Here is a 20,847-nt window from a genome sequence, read left to right on the forward strand (position 1 = left end):
TTGATTTTTCCAATAAGCAATCATTTGTAAAGCATCAATAATTTCTCTTCAAAACATCTCTAGATTTACAGTAAAAACTTCAATTTGAACTAGTTTTACTAGTTGTTGAAAATAAGTGCAAAAATGAAAAAAAATGTATAAAAAGCAAGAAAATGGCACAAAGGCATAGTAAAAGTTGAACAGATGAACAAAATCTGTTCTCCTATTTTTCGTTTGTAACGGTTCTGGCATGCAATGGTCTCTAATCATTTCATTTATATGGAGTTATTTTAACTTTTTTACAAGAAAATCTTTTGTGTTCTCATTGTAATGAACAACATATTCAACATACTGTTTTTCAAATAATATGCAAGAACTTTTTATGATTTGCAATATGTCGGCAGTGTATGTTTAATATAAATTTTGTTTTAAATCATTTTATTACAATCAACTTTCAATATTAAAGAATCGAGCGCGACGTATCTGCATTCCCTGACTGCAAAACAGACCGGATAAAATAAGACAATTGAAGAACAGCAACACGACACAAAACACGATAATTAAAACAAAGCTTTTTCGCAATTGAAAAGGGTAATTTTTTTTTCTTTTGTACAAAATTATTGTTCAAAATGTCGTTACTGATTCTGAAACATGAGAATTGGTAATTTTGCAACATTGTTGGTTTTCAGTTACTTTCGATCCAGGCGCAACATACAATGAACGATACCACGATTCTTTCTCGTGCAAGTCATCATTGTCTTCTCCAAACTATGTTGCATTCCACGTTGATAGTAGCTCAAAATTTGTTTTACATACAGTTTCAGTTAGAGGTAGAACATTTTTGTAGGTTGGTTACTTGTTTGTCTCTCTGCTTTTGTCAATTTTACGCATAATGCTCACAATTTAGTTTCTACAGCAACTACATCAAAGTCGATCCCAATCTCCAATTCAATAGTTTTTACCATTTTCCGTGAAACTTGGCGATTTTTTTCAATGCACTTTAGTTTTTTCAACATGATTAATTGCATTTGACTTTCAGGTAATTTGCATGCCAGGCCATGTTATCTGAACCAATGTAGTAATATCTTATCTACAACTGCGCTAAAATATTCTCCGTTACAAACATTGCCGCAAATGTAATTCCTTTTACGACTTGCTTTCTACAAAATCCCACCGGATTTGCTAAACATCTCGGTCGCTGCATCTGTCGTAATATATATAGTAAATTGTTTCAGCATTTCGCTTAACATTAGTATACATGAGAAGGTTTGAATACAGTTGCACATTTTCTATGCTCTATATGTCCGTGTGTGTGTATGTATGTGTGAATTTTATATATCACCTAACTGTGCCACTCCCAGCAGCAAGTGGGAGAGGCTGTTTGCATTTTCCATTTGCATGTGCCTCTTATCAAACTAAATCTTTGTCATATTAGAATCACACTTGTCCAAACTACAAAACCCCACTCTGTATCGTCAACACCCTTTCACTCTATCCGAACCATAATGTTCACACGTATGTACAATTTCCCACATCTTTATGCCAGGCCTTTACGATTAACAGTCGTATAACCGGTTAAACCAATCGATGCAGTAATATTAAAGGCTAGGTATCATATCTCACCTGTCCGAACTATTCATCAGCTTACGAAGGGATAATGTAACGATGCATGGTGAACATTGCTCTATGTCTGTCCACGTATCTTACACTACGACGACGTCTACTCAATGTTCCGAGGTCCGTCGATAGGCATCTGATGTAACACCTCATCTAGTAATTGCAAAGCGCGATGCAAATGCACTTCGACCCAGCATGGAGTCTCTTTGATGGATTGCCGTGGGTAATCCGGTCCCCAACCCTTCACGAAGGAAAGTCGTAAGATGCAGAGGCGTCGTAAATCGTCGACACCGATTCCAGCGGCAGCAGAAAGACCTAACGACAAAAGTACGAATGAAAATTAATTAAAATATTAGTTCGCTAACGCAATTCATCTAGCTTCCGTAGGAACGGCAAATACGTACTTCTTGTAGCTCCAACAGCTGACACACCCGCAACAACCGCGGCTTGCATGTGTGCTGCTTTTTGGGCATTGTTTGCGAGACTCTGCATCTGCAAATGACACTGCCGCAAGTCGAATACCTATCGATAACAGAACCGTATTGAGTATGCAGCAAGTTAATTGCGTTCATTTAGTTGTGCTTTATTGATGCGTTTTTCAAATGATCGAAGGACCAGAGATGGAACTAAGAGCTGAGCTGGATCTTGAAGTTGAGCTCCAGGACCTAAGAGCTTAGTTTCCGAGTCAAAATTCTCTTGTTAATTTTCAATTATCTCTTCTACGGATGGGATGAAAATTTCAAACAAGAATATAACGAAATTTTCAGACAAGAATACAGAATAATTCTCGGCAACAACGCTGTAGCCTGTTGTTTCGCTTCTTGTATATTGAATAAATGATAGAAACATTTCAATCACAAAACATCGAGTAAAGTTTATCGCAATAAAAATACGAACCTTTATACACGCTCCAGGGTATATCTTGTGTACGGCATCGCCCGGTGTACGTCCTGCTTCCCGATCGAGGTAGTAACTCTGAACAAATACTGAATGGTCACTGAGACATCGCAACCAGACGTCTCCTTCACCCCGCAGATCCAGCTGTACACCTTTGCCAATATGTAGCCTGAGAGAGAGACAGGCACACACGATGCTAAAATCCGTCTGTATAAGTTTTAAGCAAAACTTACCTAGCTTTCTCGCTTTGTTCCGTTCGATGCACGTTGCTAAGAGCGCCGAGACAAAACCGATTACCACCGGATGGGTCAACATACCCATCGATCGTGACGTTCGGCCGGTTCGATGGTACTTTAAACATTTCTCCTACTTGGGTATCAAGCTCGAAGTAGGCTACCGAGCACCAGTACTCGGGTGCTGGCTGTCGGGATAACAATCGCTGCTGACCGGGCAGTTCCGCCATCTGACCGCTGGTGGCGTTGCCAACACTTGAACCAGCTCCCGAACCCACCGTTCCGGTAGAACCGCTGGAACCATGCGGCCAGTATGGCGATTGCTGTTGTTGCTGCTGCTGTTGCGATGTTTGCTGCTGGTGTGAGTTTCCAATATGTGCCGGAGGTTGTATCGACTGCGTATAATTGAGAGTATTCGATCCGGACCATGTCGCGGACCCGCCTTGCTGTTGTTGCTGTGTCTGTTGTGGTTGTTGTTGCTGCGGCTGGTACTGTTGCGATGCTGTTTGGCTAGATTGCGGTTGACCACCGGATGGTCCGGCTTGCGCTGCCTGCCCATTGCTGGCCGACACGTACCCATTCTGTTGCAGATGTGGCGAAACGGGCGAAGTTGCGGAGAGCGAACCGGACATACCAGTGGGGCCCATGGTCTGCGGATCGTTTGCCATCGATGGTTCGACATTGGCGGTGCTGGTGTAATATTGATTGCCGTCTGTCCCGACCAACGTTCCAGCACTGCCACTGCCACTACTGCTCGCCTGCGAGGAGCTTCCCAAAAGCCCACCGTTACCGCCATTCGTTAGCTGCGAGCTTGATTGTGATGAAGACTGTTGTGACTGTTGTGGCGGTTGCGGCTGCTGTTGCGCAGTTTGGGGTGCTCTCAGTCCATTGTTTGTCAACCCGCCAGGTCCGCCAATGACGGAGGCTGAAGAAAAAAAAAACAATCGCCAAATATTAGAACTATGAACGTAGCGAGTTTAAACCCAATCGGGAGAATACGATGAGTGATACAGAAATATGACAAAAAATGAATAAAAAAAACTTAAGTTGCTTACAGAGCGATAATGATGCCGATAATCGAGCATGCTGCTGGATACCGGCAGAGGCACTTGCTGATAACAGAGATGCAGCGGCAGAGGATGGACCCCCAACGCTACTAGCGCCACTCATCCAGCTGCTACTAGGAGCACTGTTTCGAGACTGCTCGGAGGATTCTAGCTTTGGTATCGGTCTTGGACCGCTACTGCTCCCATACATGCCACCTAGCTGGGAAGGGTCTATTGTCGGCAGTAGTAGCAAATGATCAGATGATGTAAACATAACAAAACAATGGTGCAAAAAGAAAAACAAAATAAATAAAACACAACAATGGAAACCAAATAAAACCTACAATAATTCATATTAAAAATGTCAATCACTGGCATTATACAAACGATCATCTTACCGGTCACTTGTGGATGCATTGACATTGCACCATACGCCCCAGCTGCAACCATTGAGGGATGATGCTGAATCGTACCGATTTCATTACCGTCAATATCCATACCACCGCCGACGACCGATCCCGGTGTGTACTCATCCTTTATCAATCGGCTGGGGCCAGACTGCAGTGTTAGTCCCGATAGATCTGGAATTGACATATGACACGGTAAAGCAAGTTCAATAAAGGTACAATATGCAATTTTACTTACCGATACCTGGCGATACGACACGCTCGTAGTGGTAAGGATTAACACAAACCGAATCACACTTCAAGTCGAACGCGAACTGACAGAACTTAACATGTTTCAGTTCATTCTTGTGTAAATCGGGCCAGCGCCAGATGCGTGCGTAAATTACATGTGGAAATCCTTTCCGGCCAGCAACCTACGAAAGAACCAGCATAATGAACTATTTTGAAGCAAACCCGATGACAAAAAATGCCTTTATCGCTGTTTCGAAAGCTTTCGAAAAGGACAGGCATTAAATGCATGTTCTTGAGGAATCTTGAATAGCCCGTATGATCCACCATCGTTCGACAGCTAAATACTGACCTGCAATCGGCCATCCAGCGTACGTTGTATCGTAACGCATTTGCTCGGATGTGCACCGTTGGTAGTGATGGCAGTAATCAACGAATCCAGCTCATCCCGCTTCTCCTTCAGCTTTTTTACCAACGACTCGATCGCTCGCTTGGAAAAGCCTTCACTTTCTCCACCCTGTCGATGGCACATCAGCGAGTGGACGATGCTGAGGCAGGCGTCTGCACTGGTTGGTGCGGCCGTTGGCATTGCTGCCATGTCCCGGACGACTGAAGAGAGATAGAAGAGAAAGAACGGATGCATTATTCAGGATCGAAAGGACAAAACCACAACAGAGATACGTACTTTCCTGTGCGGCCGGTATACCGGCCGCATACAGATGCGATCCTCCCGTCAGCCCAACCATCCTTTCGAAGTCCTGGGAAAGTCCCAGGTTGCTTTTAGTATCCACTTTGCTGAACCGTGACTGCCGGTACGTAAATGGTCGATCGTATCACGTGGGGTGCAGCCTTATGTTAACATACAACTCCTAAGTCGTCGACGTTCTCTCGGCACGTAATATTTCGGATACTACTTAGATGCCTGCATGCGCGATGTTACGTGATGCTAACACTCCACGGTTGATAATGCCACCAATGACTAACGACGACTTTGGATTATACCTTACACCGTCGAAACTGCACTGATGTCGTTGGAAAACCAATACGAGACAATTGCAACCGGTTACTGTACACCTCAAGTGGTTAGTTTTAAAGCAAAAGCGAGCAAGGCCAGGACGCTCCAAACAGGAAACACACCATCGAGTAGCAGAAGGTAAACAATGCCGAACGCGAGACACAACAAAATTGTGCTTAGGAGAGCCTTCTCGATTCGCTACCAACTGATGTTGCTGTTTTCTTCGGAGAAAGTTTCGCACTGCACACCATTATGATCAGAAGGTCTGCGGATATGCACTTCTTACGGCTGATTATGACCGATCCGTGAGGACGAAAAAAAAACACCAACAAATCTCTGTCAAACGACGGACCAACGGAGCAGTAGGCGATCGTTTGACAAACACTGCTTCACACACAACGAAAACAGCGAGAGGGCGCACATGCACAACCACGAATACGGGGAAAGGTAAAATTTCACTTCCTTACGCACTTGCGAACTGCCCTTCCGATCGCCACACTGCACTCCTTCACAGTCCAAAGACGAGGAGATGGAGTTCTGGTGGTCCGTTTATTTCTGTGCTTCGAAACAGTTTCAACCCCCCACAGGGCACATGAACCGTTCCCTGGGCTCACAGTACTCTTCGCGGGGGCTGTCTTTCTTTTTAATGCGGGCTTTCTTCTTAAAATGCGTCGATATACCGCACGAGCGCACGCACTCACTCACACAGTTCCACCTAGGTTCGCATCACTAAGTAAGCAAGCGCACATTTCTAGATTGATTCTTGTATTTCCACTCTGATTTGGGGAAGGAGAAAAATGAGCCCCTTTATGCTTTTAATATGGCACAACGCTCTATTCGACAGGACGCACGTTCCACAGGGAATCAGCACCTTTATTTCGCTTCCCACCACTTACGCACGGAAGCCAAACGTAAATGATTTGTTGTTGATGTTTCACGTTAGAGCTGATATTCTTGCCCTTGTTGTGGTTTTTCATACGTAACTGCTATTGTTTTTCACTGCTGATACCTGCGCTTATTTACGCTGGCTGCACACCGTTACCGCACCGCTTACAACTGGTGCATTTTTTCTGATCATGCAACTCGACCACCAACGGGAACGCGACAACGAACGAGTAGGATGCAAACCCATTCATTACCCGATGTGGTGGCGGTACCGTTCCATTTCCGCATCTACAGTTCACCGATGTAGGAGACGATTGCACCGTACACTAGCACGCCTCGCCGTATCGGTCACAACAGGTTCTTGGCAATATTGAGTAAAAAAAAAAAGATAAACACTACGCAAAGCAATACGACTTTCAGGGGCAGGACCTTTGTTGCGTCAAGGGTCCCGGGGTGTGATGGGAGGGTAAAGAAAATTGCGGTTTGCGATTTCGATTTTCGCTTCCTGCAATACACTGACGCCGCGCTCGCTTGCGCCTGACGGATGCGAAAGAAGACAACCCCCAAGCCCAGCCGATGCAACTTCACCGTGTGTAGTCGATTTTACGCGATTCGTGCTTCTTTTTCCAGCATCCTTTCGTTCACCCGATGGTAGGAAGGTTGTTTCACAATGTTACGGAAAACGAATCGCACGGAAGCAGAAATGCGGAATGCAATTTATCACCACAGCACAGGGAACAAACGCAATAGCAGCAGCACACCACCTCTTTCTTAACACAAAGTGATATACTGTTTCTTATTCTTCTTCTTCGTTAGCGAGGTTATACCACGGTTCGGCAGGGGATTGTACTGCTATCCTTGCCGCCACGATTTACGATACTTACTCTATAGTGTACCATTGAGATGGGTAAACAGTTGGTAAATGGTTTAAATGCAATGTTACATACAAAAATCGCTAAATCCCACTGAAAGTTGCTCAAAACTATCGCACAATCGCGCACATATACTCTATGACGCAGAAAACGTCAATTGTGACACGTCTATTGATGTCGAAATTTCGCCTTTGTCAAATCGATAGCCGTTACAACAGTTCAAAGTTCACCTTTGCTTTTTTCACAAAACAAAGGATATTTATTGAGTTAGGGATGTAGTAAAATATCTACTAAGCCCCTTGAGTAAGTACATAATGCACAAGTGACATCCATAAGAGGATTCAGTGATTTAATCACTCTCTGTGAAGCTGTTTTTACAAAAGTTTCAACCTGCATAAAATGGAACGTTAATGTCGCAACTGAGTCAACTATTTTATTTGTGAATCATCTTAGTAACTGCAATTACTTTGTCAAAATAGTAAAATCGAATCCAAACAAATTACAGCATTTAAAACTCTTTTGCTATTGTCGTTTTTGTTAAGATAATTAGTTGCAGAAAATTTGCATTCTAGATTGAAATTGCCCATCTGTTAGAACATCCGCTATTTTGTATTTAATTTGCAGAATCATAAATACACTCCTTAACGTTGCTTTATTTTTATTGCTTAACATACGATCAACTTCGTCATGAAGATTATACACGTTTATAAGACGCGATAGTGATAGTAGTACATCAAAGATACGCTTAAATTCCATCCTATGATAAGCGTCATGATGTAAAATAGACATAGCAGGGGCAGCGTTACGAGAATTATTCGGGTGTTCTTCAGCGATGGTACCACTGCAAATAGAAAGCATCACACATGATTGAACCAGTGCCCAGAAACGAGCCAGCTGAAATGCTTACCGTTAAAACCTAGGAAGGTGATGTAAATGTAGTACGCTAGGGCCAACAGCCAAATAGTGTTGCCGATGAAGGTTGACACAAACCAGTCCCTACTGATCAGGGGATGGTAAAAGAACAGCTGAATGAAATGCAGCAGTATTAAGGGTGGAAAAAATGCGTTTAAATGTACATCAAACGCATAGCCCCACTCCATGTCAAAATCACTGTTCCGATCGCGAAAGTATCGATTCGCAATTAGCCATAAAAAAGTTGCCACTATCATCCCGCAGAATATGCAGTCAACAAATACAACGTAAAGTGTAAACAGGATGGTCTGCACAAATCCTAAGCTTAACACCCACGCGAATCCTATCGACGTCACTGAAAGAGATATTGCGTTCAGTACAAATGATAGGATTGGATTTCGCTACCGATCGCAATGGACGTGCTTACCACATAGGCATCCAACCAGTAACACCAGAAAGGCTGGATCGTCGCGGGCGAATTGTGATTTGGTTTCTGAAACGAAAAGCAATCAGTCTGACTGGTCGATGCAGCGAGTGTAGAGCTAGGCTTACGTTTTCGATAGTTAAAGTTACGATAGACTTTTTTGGGTGCTATGAAGAGATATACCATCTGCCACATTGCGTACTCGAAATCCATTTGATCAAACTTAATGAAACGGCGCAAATATTTGTAGCTTTTGGTAGTAGCGCTCATGCAATCTCGATAATTGGCCGGTGCAGGCAGCGGTGAAGTTGTTCTTGACGACATCCCTAAGAGCGAGCTGTTGCTGCGAGATGGCGTAGGTGACGTAGCGTACTTCATTTTATACAGCTCCTAAATTCGATGTAATCCGCTTCTTAGCACTGAATAATGTGGTGGATAGTGAAGCTAAACAATAGATCAACAACTACTTTTGTTACTCATTCTGTGGAAGAATCTTGAAAAACTTTGTAAACAGTAAATAAATAGCTTATTGTGTTGGTTGTCACGTCACTATGATGACAACGCCTGAGGGTTGTATTGAATGGTAGACATGGTTGTAATTAACGTACTCCCGTAAAACAATTAAGAGACTCTAATACCATGGATTTGTTCGGTTCTATACCCAGCGTGCTTTAATTAACTGAAATTATCTCTTGTGATTTTATATATTACATGCAAATATGTTGAAATGTTGCTAACGATCGTTTGCATTTTGCGTATAGTAGAAGCATACCTTACGTCGTCGGCATGTTGACATTTGTCAAACGAGATGTTCATCAAGTTCGTGAGTGCATAAAAATATACGGTGTTTTTCTACCAGTTATCACACCTAGGATAGAACCGCAAATCATAATTGTTTAGTGAAAAACCATCATCAAAATTTACTGCATCTATTTAGTTCATATAGACTATTCGGTTTCTTTCCGCCGATTAGATGTGATTGTCTGTTAGGATCGGCCTATCCGCACATTCCGTGGCGCCTGTATACTATGCTAGATTGGCTACATCGTCCGTGGAATCTACAACCAACATGAGTCGTCCAAAGCCGTTGCATTTGGGGAAAAGCATAGATGACTTGGAGAAACATTTGAAGATTCCGATAGGTATGCAAAATCAAGACCTAGAAAAGATCTGCAAATCAGCGTGCAAGCTGTTGCAACAAAGCGAAAAACATTACATCGACAAGGATGAGGAGATGGCGTACGTTGGGTACATGAAACTGATGCTCGTAGTGCAAGCTATTCGTCAGAAGAAGGATTACGAAAAAAAGAAGGAAATGGTTTTGAAGCTGGTAGGCACACAGACAGACTTCATTCGACATTTTGAAAAGCTAGGGCAACTCAAAACTAGTTTGGAAGCACGCTACCAAGAAATCAACCGGCGACAAGGTATAGCAACAGCTGTTCCTACAGCACAGAATCCTCTACCGCATGCAAAAGACGATACGGCCGCCTCATTCGTTACCGGAACAAAGCGCACGGTGAATGCGCAAGAGCTGTATGCGATGATCAACGATAACAGAGTGAGCATGTTGATTATGGATTGTCGTTCGGAGATCGATTACCAAGAGTCACACATGCGTTACATGTTTTTACTGAACGTTCCGGAGCATCGCCTTGTTTCTGGTATGACAGCGGGGAAAATACAGAACGAACTTCCCGAGGAATCACGCACCCTTTGGTCGTACCGGAAGGTGAAAGATTTGGTGGTGCTTATGGATTGGAATACGAGCGGTAACTTGGTGAAAGACACACCAATCTATGTGCTGTCTTTTATCCTTTGCAACGTAAGATAATGGACCACTGCCACATCTGTGCTAGCTGTGCTACTCTAACTTGATTTTCATTTTCTTCCTCCGCTCACAACAGTACGACCAAGACATTGAAGATACAAAAATTATCTATCTCGATGGAGGGTACGAAAGCTTCCTTATGTACTACCCTGCCAGCTGTACGAATCCTTCATATAGGCCTGTGACATTCGATAGCACCGGGGACAATTTAGGTATGATTTTAAAGCGTAAATTTTACCTACAACAATAACACTCTTCTGTTGCATTCCTTTACATCATGGCGCAGATGATATCGAATACCCAAACATCAGCGATATACCGATGAAGGAGAATAGTTTTTCGATGTCGCCCTTTAAACCGACGATCGATCGCAACAGCAAGGTCGCCGCAGTTAGTCTGTATGAGGCACGGAAAAAAAATCTAAAAGAAATCCTAGTCGAGCATGAACAGATACTGGACAAATGTAAACAGAATGCCCTGGACATCATCAATACTGAGACGGAGCTGAAAAAGCTGAAACAACATCAACCTCAAGAGCTCGGTGCTGATGCAGCACAAAAAACGTTGCTATACGAGGTGATGCAGCTCAAGGATCGTCAACGAGATTATGTAAGGAAAGCTCTTATCGGTGGGTTATCATGTGGGTGGGTGTTCAGCGTATGCCTCTTTTTATTATTCATCTCTATTAGGAAACCGAAAAAGAGCGGATTTTAGAAGAAGAACAAAGCCTTAAGAAAATGGAAGAAGAACAGGGTGAACAAATTTCCACCGAACAAGCCGAACAATTGGAACGGGAGGCGTACGAACGGAAGTATGTTGACGCAATCACTCAGCCAAACCGCTAGCCACCCTAACTGATTGCTAATTTATCCATCTCTCAGGTTACGCGAGAAGGAACGCGAACGGCGGGAGTTGGACGAACAGTGCCAACGGATGGAGCGGGAGCGTGTGGAAAAGCTTGCGCAGGCCCGTGAGCAGAAGCGGCACCTTAAGGAGAACGTGCCCGAGACGGTTAAACCGTTTTACCCCGACGAGGACGTTAGCGGGCCGAGGTTGCCGCAGTTCGACCGTTCCGCAAAACCACTGGCCAATCATAACCACAACCTGCGTTCGCACGACCAGGACGTGGTGCAGCGAGACTTTGCACCGGTCTACGGGAGTGTGGTGAGTACCCTGCGTTTGGCGGGTACATATGGCTTTTGTACGATTTCCATAGTCATCCACTTTGACCACCTGCTTGTGCGTACGTTGGCCAACATGCGTTGGCAGTAACGTGACCGGTGAATTATGATGTGACGCATAACATCGGTGCGTTGCGCCAGTGTATGTGGACTGCACGCGGCATCGGCATGGTGCTTTGAGTCGACATGTTCTGCAGATTGTCTTTTATTTTAATCTATTTTATGATTTAATGAAAGTTCCACTATACTGAGTCCATCACAGTGAACGCATACCGTTTGAGGATGCAACTCACTTGAGTCAATAGCATGCACGATTTTTTTGGCAGTTTTTTATCATGTGATCATCGATTGTCGTTTTTGTGGATAGTCACATCATCCCAGAAAGGATTAGGATAAAAACAAAGTAGGTCCTTGAACGTCATGATAGTGTGATGGAGTTCCCTTTTTGGTCAGCTAGCATTTATCGCACTATAAAAGTCAAAAACAAAAACAATCCCATCCTTGAAGACCCCTGATGTATGTATTCTGTACCGAGTGCGCCTGACGATGGGAACCATGAGACAATTTTTTTTCGTCAAAAACATAACGAGGAGAATAGAAAGGACGAAGAATGGAGAGGTGTGAGACCTTTGTGAGTTACAGTTTCGACAAACGGTTCAATTTTGCTGGCTACCGAATCAATAGCTTTCGAAACTAATCCCATTCGCAAATTTTGGCTCTTCGCTTTTGTTTCTGACCAATGTCGTATGAGCGAAGACGTCTACCCTAGGACCGTTTCGGTAGTAATAGAAAATAATTGATGCGCCGAGCATAAAAGTTTAACTCCACCAACACGTGTACGAATCATGGGTTGACCCGACTAGTCATAAACGGCGCGCGATGGTAGTCGTGATGCATTGCAGATGTAGACCGAACGAATTGTCCTGCAATTGCCAACCGGCTCAATGCGTCATGATCCTTCCACCTTACTCCCACCACTACAGCATCCTTCTGTGCGCCTTCTCGTCGTCCTTGACAGCGGATTTCGGCGTTCCGCAGTGGTGATACCCATGTCGAATTGAAAACCGCACAACCGATTGCTTTTCCCTTTTGCCTTTTGGCTTTTTGTCTCTTCTTCGCCATCGTTTTCTCTTTCTTTCCTATAAACACATTTTCTCCTGCCATAGGTAGAAGAGGTATCGCCGGAAGTAGCTGCTAGAATTGGTAAAGTTTAAGTATCTATCCCAGGTAAATCAAATGTACGTGCATCGATATCGTTTTCTCGCATTTGGAGTCGTTTTCAATTTGGCGAGACAACAAATGTGACCTTTGTGGTCGTATCGTTTGTGGCATCGCTTAATTTAAAGCGCAAGGCCGAAGTTCGGTGTCTTGTCGTCAATGGAGACGCCTGGTTGTTGATGCACAACGACGACCTAGTCGGTTGCAGCTCACATTTGATTGCGATTAAAAAGTTCCTGTAGACATGCTTGGTTGTTGCATGTCACTACCCTGAACAAATTGCAGCTCTTAACGAGATGCACGCTTCCTTTGGCATTCTTTCTAATGCTCCTACAAGAGGATATTAGCACGTCCGTTAGGAAATCACTGTGCAGTACGCCATGTGTCGCGCTGGTCTGTGGCTCAAATTTACCAGCGTTGACGCAAGCCACGAGCCATTTACCTCCGCATACACGGCTGCGGGAGAACTAGGGTACTTAGCGTAGGTATTAGACACGCGCTTTTTGCGCTGGCCACGTGGATCGGACACGTACGGTTGCCGGTCTGGATTGTCAGGACACTTCCTATACAGAAACTTAGCGTAAACATTGTTTACGTTAGCGTCCGCTGTACGTTTTCCACCATAAGAATGTCGTCGGGAGTGAATGAGGTCGCCGAAAGTCGCACGGAACACGTTGCATGGACGTATGTTCCGACTCCGTGGGGCGACGTTCCTCCATGCTCGCGTCAAGCTTATGTTTTTCATCGGCTTCGTTGCTTTGTTCCGTTCGAGAACATTTCATTTGATTTGTGTCCCTTTGTTGTGCCCTCGTTAGCCGCAAGGACCCTGGCCCTAACATTCAACTATTGAGGTACGTTTCGCGACCAACGGCAACGGAATGGTGGCTGCAGGCCCCGCCGCATGGCTTATTTTGCCATGTGTCGCGTTTGTTTGCGCTCGGAACCGATACCCGTCAATTAGCAGCGGCCCGCTGGGTTGACTTCGGGAAATCCGATGGAAAACAGAGAGAATGAGAGTGAGCCAGTAAGAGAGTATATGTAGGAAAATTGCTCGTACTATTGCTGAATAGATGTTTGCAACGAGGAGCTATGGTAATGTTGCTTTCTCCAGCACAACGTGTTGGAATCTCACTCGCGATAGAGCACGTTGGCCTCGTTGTCTCTTTTTTTCATTCCTGGAAAAGCGCTTGGAAAAAAATAACGAAGTCCTTTTCGCATGGAGACGTTCCGGTGAAACAACATACGAACATCGGATCGGAGGCCATTTGGTCGCGTCGAGTTGGACAGTTCGTTCACGCCACCGGTGGTGAAACGGTGCAGATCCTTACCGCGACCTGCTTCTCTATCGCTGGAGTTAATAGAAACATAGCCTTTCGAAACCGTCCGCGTTTGTTGCGTGTTTGCTTTGTTTCGGTTTAGCAGACGGAGTGTTCTGCTTGGCGCTCGTAGGACATTTCAACGACCTGGAGCGGTGTTTCCATGCGTGCTCTGAACGGTGGATAAGAAATACTAGCTACGGCTGTGAACGGAATAGAGAAGGAACGAAGTTATTTCGAGAGGAAATCGAATCCTTTCGCCGTGAACCGCGGTTTAGGTAGCAAATTTATTGCTGCCACTTTTTTTTCTTTTTACCTCATTTCCTCCGTTTTTTTTTGGCCATTAACACTTTGTGCGTCTTGTGCGCGAGGTTTGTTTTCGTCACCGGCCGCGAATCGATACGTTTGGTGAAATTAAACGGATCGCCTTTAGTTGACGACGTTAAGCAATGACTACAGTGCGTCGGGAGTGAATTGCAAAGGTGGTTATTCAATTAGCCTTCTGGCCGTGTGTCCCTGTGAGTTGACGGTGAAGAAAACGAATACACGATCGGCAACGGCTTGGTAGCGTTAAACTTTAAAACCGCTTCAAAAACGTGCCTTTTGGAGGCAGAAACCGAGCGCTAGTACATACACTTTCCTGCACTACGCGTGTTTCAAACACTAAGCGCCCGTCTGCTGCCAACTGCAATGAGAACTGCTGTGGGTGTTAGCTGTTGTTTCAGTTTTTCGTGCTACTTGGACGCTTTTTCTGCGCCTTCAATTGCTGCGGTAACAACCGGACCGCGACAATTCCGAAACGACACGAAGCCTTCGATAGGAAGGGAAACGCATCGATTGCAACGCAACCGTTTCCTTCAGTGCCAAAGCAGAACTCTTTCACAGGCAGCTGGAAACGGCGTGCGGTCTAGACGCTGCTAGACAAAAGAAAATCATCTGCCCAACGTTTCTCAGGATCACTAGCATCGCAAAAAAAAAACACAGCAAAAGAACATTTTTGGTCTGTCTCGTCACCTCGTCAAATTAAACCAGCCAAGATGGTCGTTGTCGCGGGATATAAAATAAAGCTTCCACACTATCATCAGCTAATCCCGTACAAAAAGGTATGTGGTCAACGGCATCTCTCGTCCTCTTGTGTGAACACGATAAAACATGCCGCTTGGTGGGCATTATCTTCTTGGCACGGCACAGGATTTTGCAAGCTCCTTTTTACGCTTCTACTGCAAACGTTGAAAGGATGCCACGAGATATGGCACCGTTGTCTATGTTGTCCCTGTCCCTGGATCGAGACGGTGAAGCTTTCTGCTCATCTGCTTCTGCTTTACTAGCGACATCGATGCTGCTCCTTCGTGTTTATTGCGTAGAAATTAAACAGAGCGATTAAATTTATCACATCCATTCGATCGTCGCTAGCACTGGCGTTTCGGTTTTAGGGCGAAGGTCCTAAAGGTCCGCCCTCGAAGAAGGTCGGTGGGAGTGTGCCACAAAGCAAACTCCTCGCGAGCGTCATGCCGTGACATCAGCACGTGAGAAGCAAATTACGTTCGTTTTATCATACTCAACGCCACGGAGGGAGACGTCCCGGTGGACCACTGCAGAGCTTCTCAGGTATTCGGGTGTACCCATTTGCACCTTGGCGATTTGTCAGGCGACTCGTGGCCGTCTGGTGAATGTTTGCCGTCAAGGAAGCGTGCGCCCGTATCCGTTTCGTTCGTGTTTTTCAACCGGCATTTCCAGCGAACCGAACGCGAATTCTCGCCTCCACCCGGAGAGGAGGGCAAGATATGAACGCGTCCTTAATTAGCATAGTCCCCCAGTGAGCGCACGCTTTCGCATTGCGCGTGGCTGCGGGGAATTAATAATTTTAACAACCCTGGACAACCATCTGCTCGGTTGTGGTACGTCAGGATTGATCGATCGGTTGCTCGCTGGGACAGCATTTGCAGCATTAAACGAGAATACTTAAAACGAATCAATAGACCCGCTCTTCAATTGCAGATTTTGAGTTGCGAGCTAGCGTAGTGTGCGCCATTTTGAGTGGTTGCAAATGGAAAATCGAATGAACGAATCAGAAACATGGAGCAATACACCGGAAAATGAACATCTGTTGGTCGCCTGGTCGGGCCGGCTTGTGTAGTGGATTCTATTTGACCACAGTATCTGCGTGCAGTAGATACACACGCACCAGCGTGTAGGGAAGCCCTTTTTCTCGTTGTGTCGGGGAAAAACGGACACAACCCACGGTGCCGGGGTGGAAGTGTTCGCCATTGCTGTCATTTTCGCTCGTTTCCGATTCGCCGATAAACGAGATACGTCTGAATTCCTCTTCCTCTCCGAAACGGCAAAAGAAACAATCGTTTGCCGAATGACGTTTTCAGCCGCCTGCCTGCTCGACTGGACATAGGAAAAGGACCTTCCCTTCCTCGGCCGCTTGCCCCCCTAAAAGAAGCCGTTTTAATTATTCACCAATCCGTAAGCTATTTTTAATGGAAGAAACCGAACGGTTACGAGGAACCCTACGCCGATCGGTCGTAGGTAGCAGAAATGGCAACGGAAAATATGTAGATGGATGGATGATACGGGCTTTCGGTTCGCCCCGTCCGGGAACAAGCGTAGCTCGCGAGGGTGGACCAGGGTGCTGATTCTAATCATTCCACCCGGTGGGAGGCGGTCTCGCACCGACGGCAAAGGCGCGGTGTTGTTGTTGACGGTTGCAAAACCGGCGTCACTGGCCCTACGGGCCCTAGAAGTAGGCGATATTTTTGGCTCACTGTGCCCCCGATGCGTGGAAAGATGGATGACCACAATAAAAAAAAGTTGGTGGCAAAACGGAAAGAGGCGAAAAGGATAGCGCGGTGGGCGGTGTGCTTTCTACGAAGGAGAAAGTTTAAGGAGAACCCAACCCCGGGTGTGTGTGTGTGTGGGTGCTTTGGTGGGTCCGGTTCGTCCCGTGCTGGACGATACAAGCGAGCAGCCAAATGTGTGTTATTCGATAACACCGACTGGCCAGTAAATGAAATTGCACGGAAGGAGTGGACGATGCTCCTCTGACTGATGGAGCGTGCCTTTCTTTGTTGCTTGAGCCTGCCGGGGAATGCGGAATAATTTAGGGGAATTTCCATACGAAAAGAGAGACGGTGCTATGACCGCTATCGAATGGTTTGGGACGGGTTACTCGAGTAGATTTCCTGAGACCAACCATGCCCGTGGAGCTTTAGGAAGGCATCCGCGACGGTAAGGAGTTAATGGCAGTAATTGATTCTTTCCCCGCGTACATTTCTTATCCTTTTCGAGTGGAGTGCCTGTAGCCTGTTTGCGTGTCGTCGTTAGCGACTCCTTATCCTGGCCAGCAAAAAAAAAACAGTGTGCTTTCTCTTACGTCTATGGGATTTATTGTTTAAACCCGAGAAAGTCTATTTTCAACCGGTGAATTGATACAGGCTACGAAATTGGGGCTCTTGTTCAGAGACCCGTCTAGCAAAAGTTTGACCCATTTGGGTGGAAAACTTGAAAGAGCAAACGATGATAAATTATGACTCGTCACCCTTTTCGGTTCGCTTTATCAAGTCCGAGCAACTGAACCATCCGATTAGGTAGATGTGTTCGGTAGGTGTGTTTCGAGCTCGGCGCGATCGATTATTATTTAACATACCGGCGAAGTCTTGCAAAATCGCGCATATTTTACAGCCCCCGAGCTCGTGCCACGCGTCGCAGGTCCTTTTTTGTATAAGAAAAATTTCTAATAGTTTAATTCAATTACCCACTACGTGCCTCCATCTACGGCTAGGAGCTGGTCGCGTTCGAATAGTGAGCGGATTACACGAGTTTTGTCATCAGACTTCATGTTTTCATGCAGTCTTGGTCGCGTTAGTTTCTTCAAAGGACCTAGCGGTCGCCAAGCATGCATGTTTGCCTTTTTCCTGCTTTTTTCACACTCTCTTTCTCACTCTAAATGTGTATCCCCATTTGCATATTTGATACTCGAGTGGGGCAGGGGTCCTTTTGCACTAAAAATGGAATCAAATGTAAAAATGGCAAAATGTCGTGCATACAAAGTGTTATTTCCATTCCATTATACTAACATTATTTGTTTCTTTACTCTTTCACTTTCTCGCCCTTCCTCGCGCTCCTCGCTACAGGGCCGTGGCCTAACGGGGTTGAAGAATCTAGGTAATACGTGCTACATGAACAGCATACTGCAGTGCCTCAGCAATACGTACTTTCTCAACGATTTCTTCCACGATCCATCGTTCAAGATGCACCTCAATCGGTGAGTATGATTGACAGGAAAAGGTGGGCAAAACAGAAACCTACGACGATGGGTTGTGCAGATTCGCGGCTGCATTCCTCGGTTTTCTTGCGATGTGGTAACGACGATTATAGACAGCGGGTTTTATGGTTGTCTCTTATCCTTCCATCGTCGTTTGCAGCAACAACAAAACGCAAGGGAAAATCGGCGAAGAGGTAGCCGCGGTCATCAAGGCGCTCTGGACGGGACAGTACAAGTGCATCGCGAGCAAGAATTTAAGGGTGAGTAGTTTACCATTTCCCGGTTAGCGAAAGCTGGCAAGGGCACGCAGGGTCGTGGTTTTTGTGCAACCTAATGTTTTATGGAAATTATGCTCGCTACCTGACACGCCGCGGCTCTTGAAATTGAAGCAAAGTACCATATTATAATGAAGTTACTCGTTTTGCGCGAGCGTGCACATGAATAGTATGTGCTATTTTATGAAAATTGAGCTCCATAATTCATGCAGCGCAAATTCTCGAGTATATTATGAGGAGAACAATTTTCTATGCATTTCTAATGTTTCAAGAAGCAGGCCAAATGATTTGATTACGACCGGTTGCACGAAACCGCTGCAATAAATATTAAATTTACTAAATTATGCAACTAACTTATACTACATGTTTCAAAACTGTTCTTGTTTTTTAGTACGTCGTTGGACAGTATGAGCGCCAGTTCGGTGGTATCGAACAACAGGATTCACACGAGTTCCTCACCATTCTAATGGACTGGTTGCATTCCGATCTGCAGACGAGACAGATGCAGGTAAAACGGTCCCGCTTCTGTGAAGAGCTGGCACAAGCCGAAAAATTATTGATGTACTAATCTTGTATCTATCGTTGCGCTAGTTGTCCACAAGCCTTGATCAGCTGCCACTCTCGGAGAAGGCGTGGATCGAACACTTCAAGGGCAAGGGTAGCTACATCTCGGAGCTGTTTTATGGGCAGATTAAAAGCACGGTCAAGTGCACACGATGTAACAAAGAGAGCGCCACATACGAGTCCTTTTCGAATCTCAGTCTGGAGCTGCCGCAAGAATCAAACATCTGTTACCTAGAGGTACAACGCGCGTTGCCTCGCTGTCGCATAAACTCCCGTTTTGGGGTTTCTAATCTCCAATCCTATTATTCTTGTTCTCGTTTAGAATTGTCTCGATATGTACTTCAACGGTGAGGAAGTTCGTGGCTGGCACTGCCCTAAATGCAAGAGCAACCAGGATGCGATTAAGAAGCTGGACATTTCTCGCCTTCCCTCGATATTGGTTGTGCACTTTAAGCGCTTCTACGCCGACCCAGACACCATGTCGACCGTGTACCGGAAAAAGCAGACTCTCGTCAAGTTTCCTCTGAGCGAACTGAACATGACGCGCTACCTGGCGCGAACCGAGGTGAACCGAAACAAACGGTTAACAACGTACCGGTACCACCTGTACGGTGTTTCCAACCACTACGGTTCGATGGAGAGTGGCCACTATACGGCGTTTTGTTTGAACAACATTCACCAAAAGTAAGTCACGTTGGAACTGCATCAGAGCCAATCGTAGCGGCTTGTTTACAGTACAATGGGTACGATTGTCTTTATTTTGCAGATGGTTCAAATTTGACGATTACAACGTATCGAGTATTGATGCTTCAGACGTGCAGGCCAGTGCGGCGTACATCCTGTTCTACTCCTGCTTACCCGATCGGCCGCAGTCGGATGTGCGATAGGAAAATGGTGCCTACATTTTATCCAACAAAATGAAAAAAAAAATCAACAAATGCACACACGTGCCACCTATGACGTGCTTGTTTGTGCTGCTTCGTTGGTCAGTGGTCCAGCAGATGATAAGACTTCGGTGCGAGCAATGAAACCATACTATATTGGCGTTGATTGTTTGATCACGTTGGTGGCCACCAGCAGTTTTTATGCTGCGGAAACACATCGGAACGAATGGAATACCACATCAGCGAAGTTTGATTTTTTTTTTATAATCTGCTACCAATTTGTTCCGCTTGACGTGCCGGCGGACCCAAAAATGTATTGTGTCGGATGTATTTAAAATACAATTACTACACTGTGATTGCCAATCAAACACGAGAGAACAAACGAACGAGTGTGTGTAGCGCAAGAGAATATGCGAACAGAGCATTGAGAGACGATCTTAAGGAAAAGCAAAGCTGTATATTATATTTTATAGAACTGTCAGTATGGCGTGAAATACGAAGGAAACAGGAAGGAATCATAACGAAGAAAAATGGAATTAGAACAGGAAAATTCAACTTGCAGTGTCTTCAATAGAGAACTCATGAAATGAAGTGGAGTAACCATTCGCAGTCGAACAATGTTAAGTTAAGCTAGGAACATATTTTTGCAAAGAAATATATGTACGGTTCTACCGGTGAACTTCACTATAACTACCGAGCTAAAGCATTTTTCAACAATCTGTGTAAATTGTAAAAAAGAAGATATTTCGCTTTATTTGTGGGGCTTTCGCCCCGCATATATATAAGTACATTA

At 45.1% G+C, this 20,847-nt stretch overlaps 3 protein-coding genes across 3 annotated transcripts; 1 reads left to right on the top strand and 2 right to left on the bottom strand.

Moving 5' to 3' along the window:
• Positions 1-1,699: 1,699 nt before the first annotated feature.
• On the bottom strand, positions 1,700-5,153 carry LOC128730880 (mothers against decapentaplegic homolog 4). Its single transcript, XM_053823967.1, has 9 exons — positions 5,093-5,153; positions 4,760-5,016; positions 4,418-4,592; positions 4,171-4,353; positions 3,782-4,003; positions 2,727-3,651; positions 2,494-2,662; positions 2,001-2,118; positions 1,700-1,911 (listed from the first exon to the last, which is right to left on the bottom strand). Exons 1-9 carry the CDS (start codon positions 5,151-5,153, stop codon positions 1,700-1,702), a joined length of 2,322 nt encoding a protein of 773 aa, XP_053679942.1.
• Positions 5,154-7,826: 2,673 nt separating this feature from the next.
• Positions 7,827-8,893, bottom strand: LOC128731692 (protein unc-50 homolog). The gene is made up of 4 exons (XM_053824824.1): positions 8,644-8,893; positions 8,519-8,584; positions 8,087-8,446; positions 7,827-8,020 (listed from the first exon to the last, which is right to left on the bottom strand). Exons 1-4 carry the CDS (start codon positions 8,891-8,893, stop codon positions 7,884-7,886), a joined length of 813 nt encoding a protein of 270 aa, XP_053680799.1. The 3' UTR covers positions 7,827-7,883.
• A 691-nt stretch (positions 8,894-9,584) lies between these two features.
• On the top strand, positions 9,585-20,735 carry LOC128721834 (ubiquitin carboxyl-terminal hydrolase 8). The gene is made up of 12 exons (XM_053815630.1): positions 9,585-10,340; positions 10,423-10,558; positions 10,633-10,955; positions 11,036-11,157; positions 11,228-11,365; positions 11,399-11,585; positions 18,201-18,331; positions 18,492-18,591; positions 18,998-19,144; positions 19,219-19,407; positions 19,493-19,854; positions 19,937-20,735. The coding sequence occupies exons 1-12, from the start codon at positions 9,585-9,587 to the stop codon at positions 20,055-20,057; spliced, it is 2,712 nt and encodes a 903-aa protein (XP_053671605.1). The 3' UTR covers positions 20,058-20,735.
• Positions 20,736-20,847: the final 112 nt, after the last annotated feature.

The sequence above is a fragment of the Anopheles nili genome, chromosome 2, assembly GCF_943737925.1.
Source record: "Anopheles nili chromosome 2, idAnoNiliSN_F5_01, whole genome shotgun sequence".
In the NCBI taxonomy this organism is placed as follows: Eukaryota; Metazoa; Arthropoda; class Insecta; order Diptera; family Culicidae; genus Anopheles; species Anopheles nili.

Excerpts from the sequence above, each read along its gene's own strand:
- LOC128730880 (XM_053823967.1), bottom strand. The coding sequence starts at position 5,153 with ATGGTTGGGCTGACGGGAGGATCGCATCTGTATGCGGCCGGTATACCG. Across the intron at positions 3,652-3,781 it reads ATCGGCATCATTATCGCTCT|CCTCCGTCATTGGCGGACCT; the intron begins GTAAGCAACTTA and ends TTTTTTCTTCAG. Across the intron at positions 1,912-2,000 it reads AGCTGTTGGAGCTACAAGAA|GTCTTTCTGCTGCCGCTGGA; the intron begins GTACGTATTTGC and ends TTTTGTCGTTAG.
- LOC128731692 (XM_053824824.1), bottom strand. The coding sequence starts at position 8,893 with ATGAAGTACGCTACGTCACCTACGCCATCTCGCAGCAACAGCTCGCTC. Across the intron at positions 8,585-8,643 it reads TAACTTTAACTATCGAAAAC|AAACCAAATCACAATTCGCC; the intron begins GTAAGCCTAGCT and ends TTTTCGTTTCAG. Across the intron at positions 8,021-8,086 it reads CACCTTCCTAGGTTTTAACG|TGGTACCATCGCTGAAGAAC; the intron begins GTAAGCATTTCA and ends TTCTATTTGCAG.
- LOC128721834 (XM_053815630.1), top strand. The coding sequence starts at position 9,585 with ATGAGTCGTCCAAAGCCGTTGCATTTGGGGAAAAGCATAGATGACTTG. Across the intron at positions 18,592-18,997 it reads TCGCGAGCAAGAATTTAAGG|TACGTCGTTGGACAGTATGA; the intron begins GTGAGTAGTTTA and ends CTTGTTTTTTAG. Across the intron at positions 19,855-19,936 it reads TTGAACAACATTCACCAAAA|ATGGTTCAAATTTGACGATT; the intron begins GTAAGTCACGTT and ends TTTATTTTGCAG.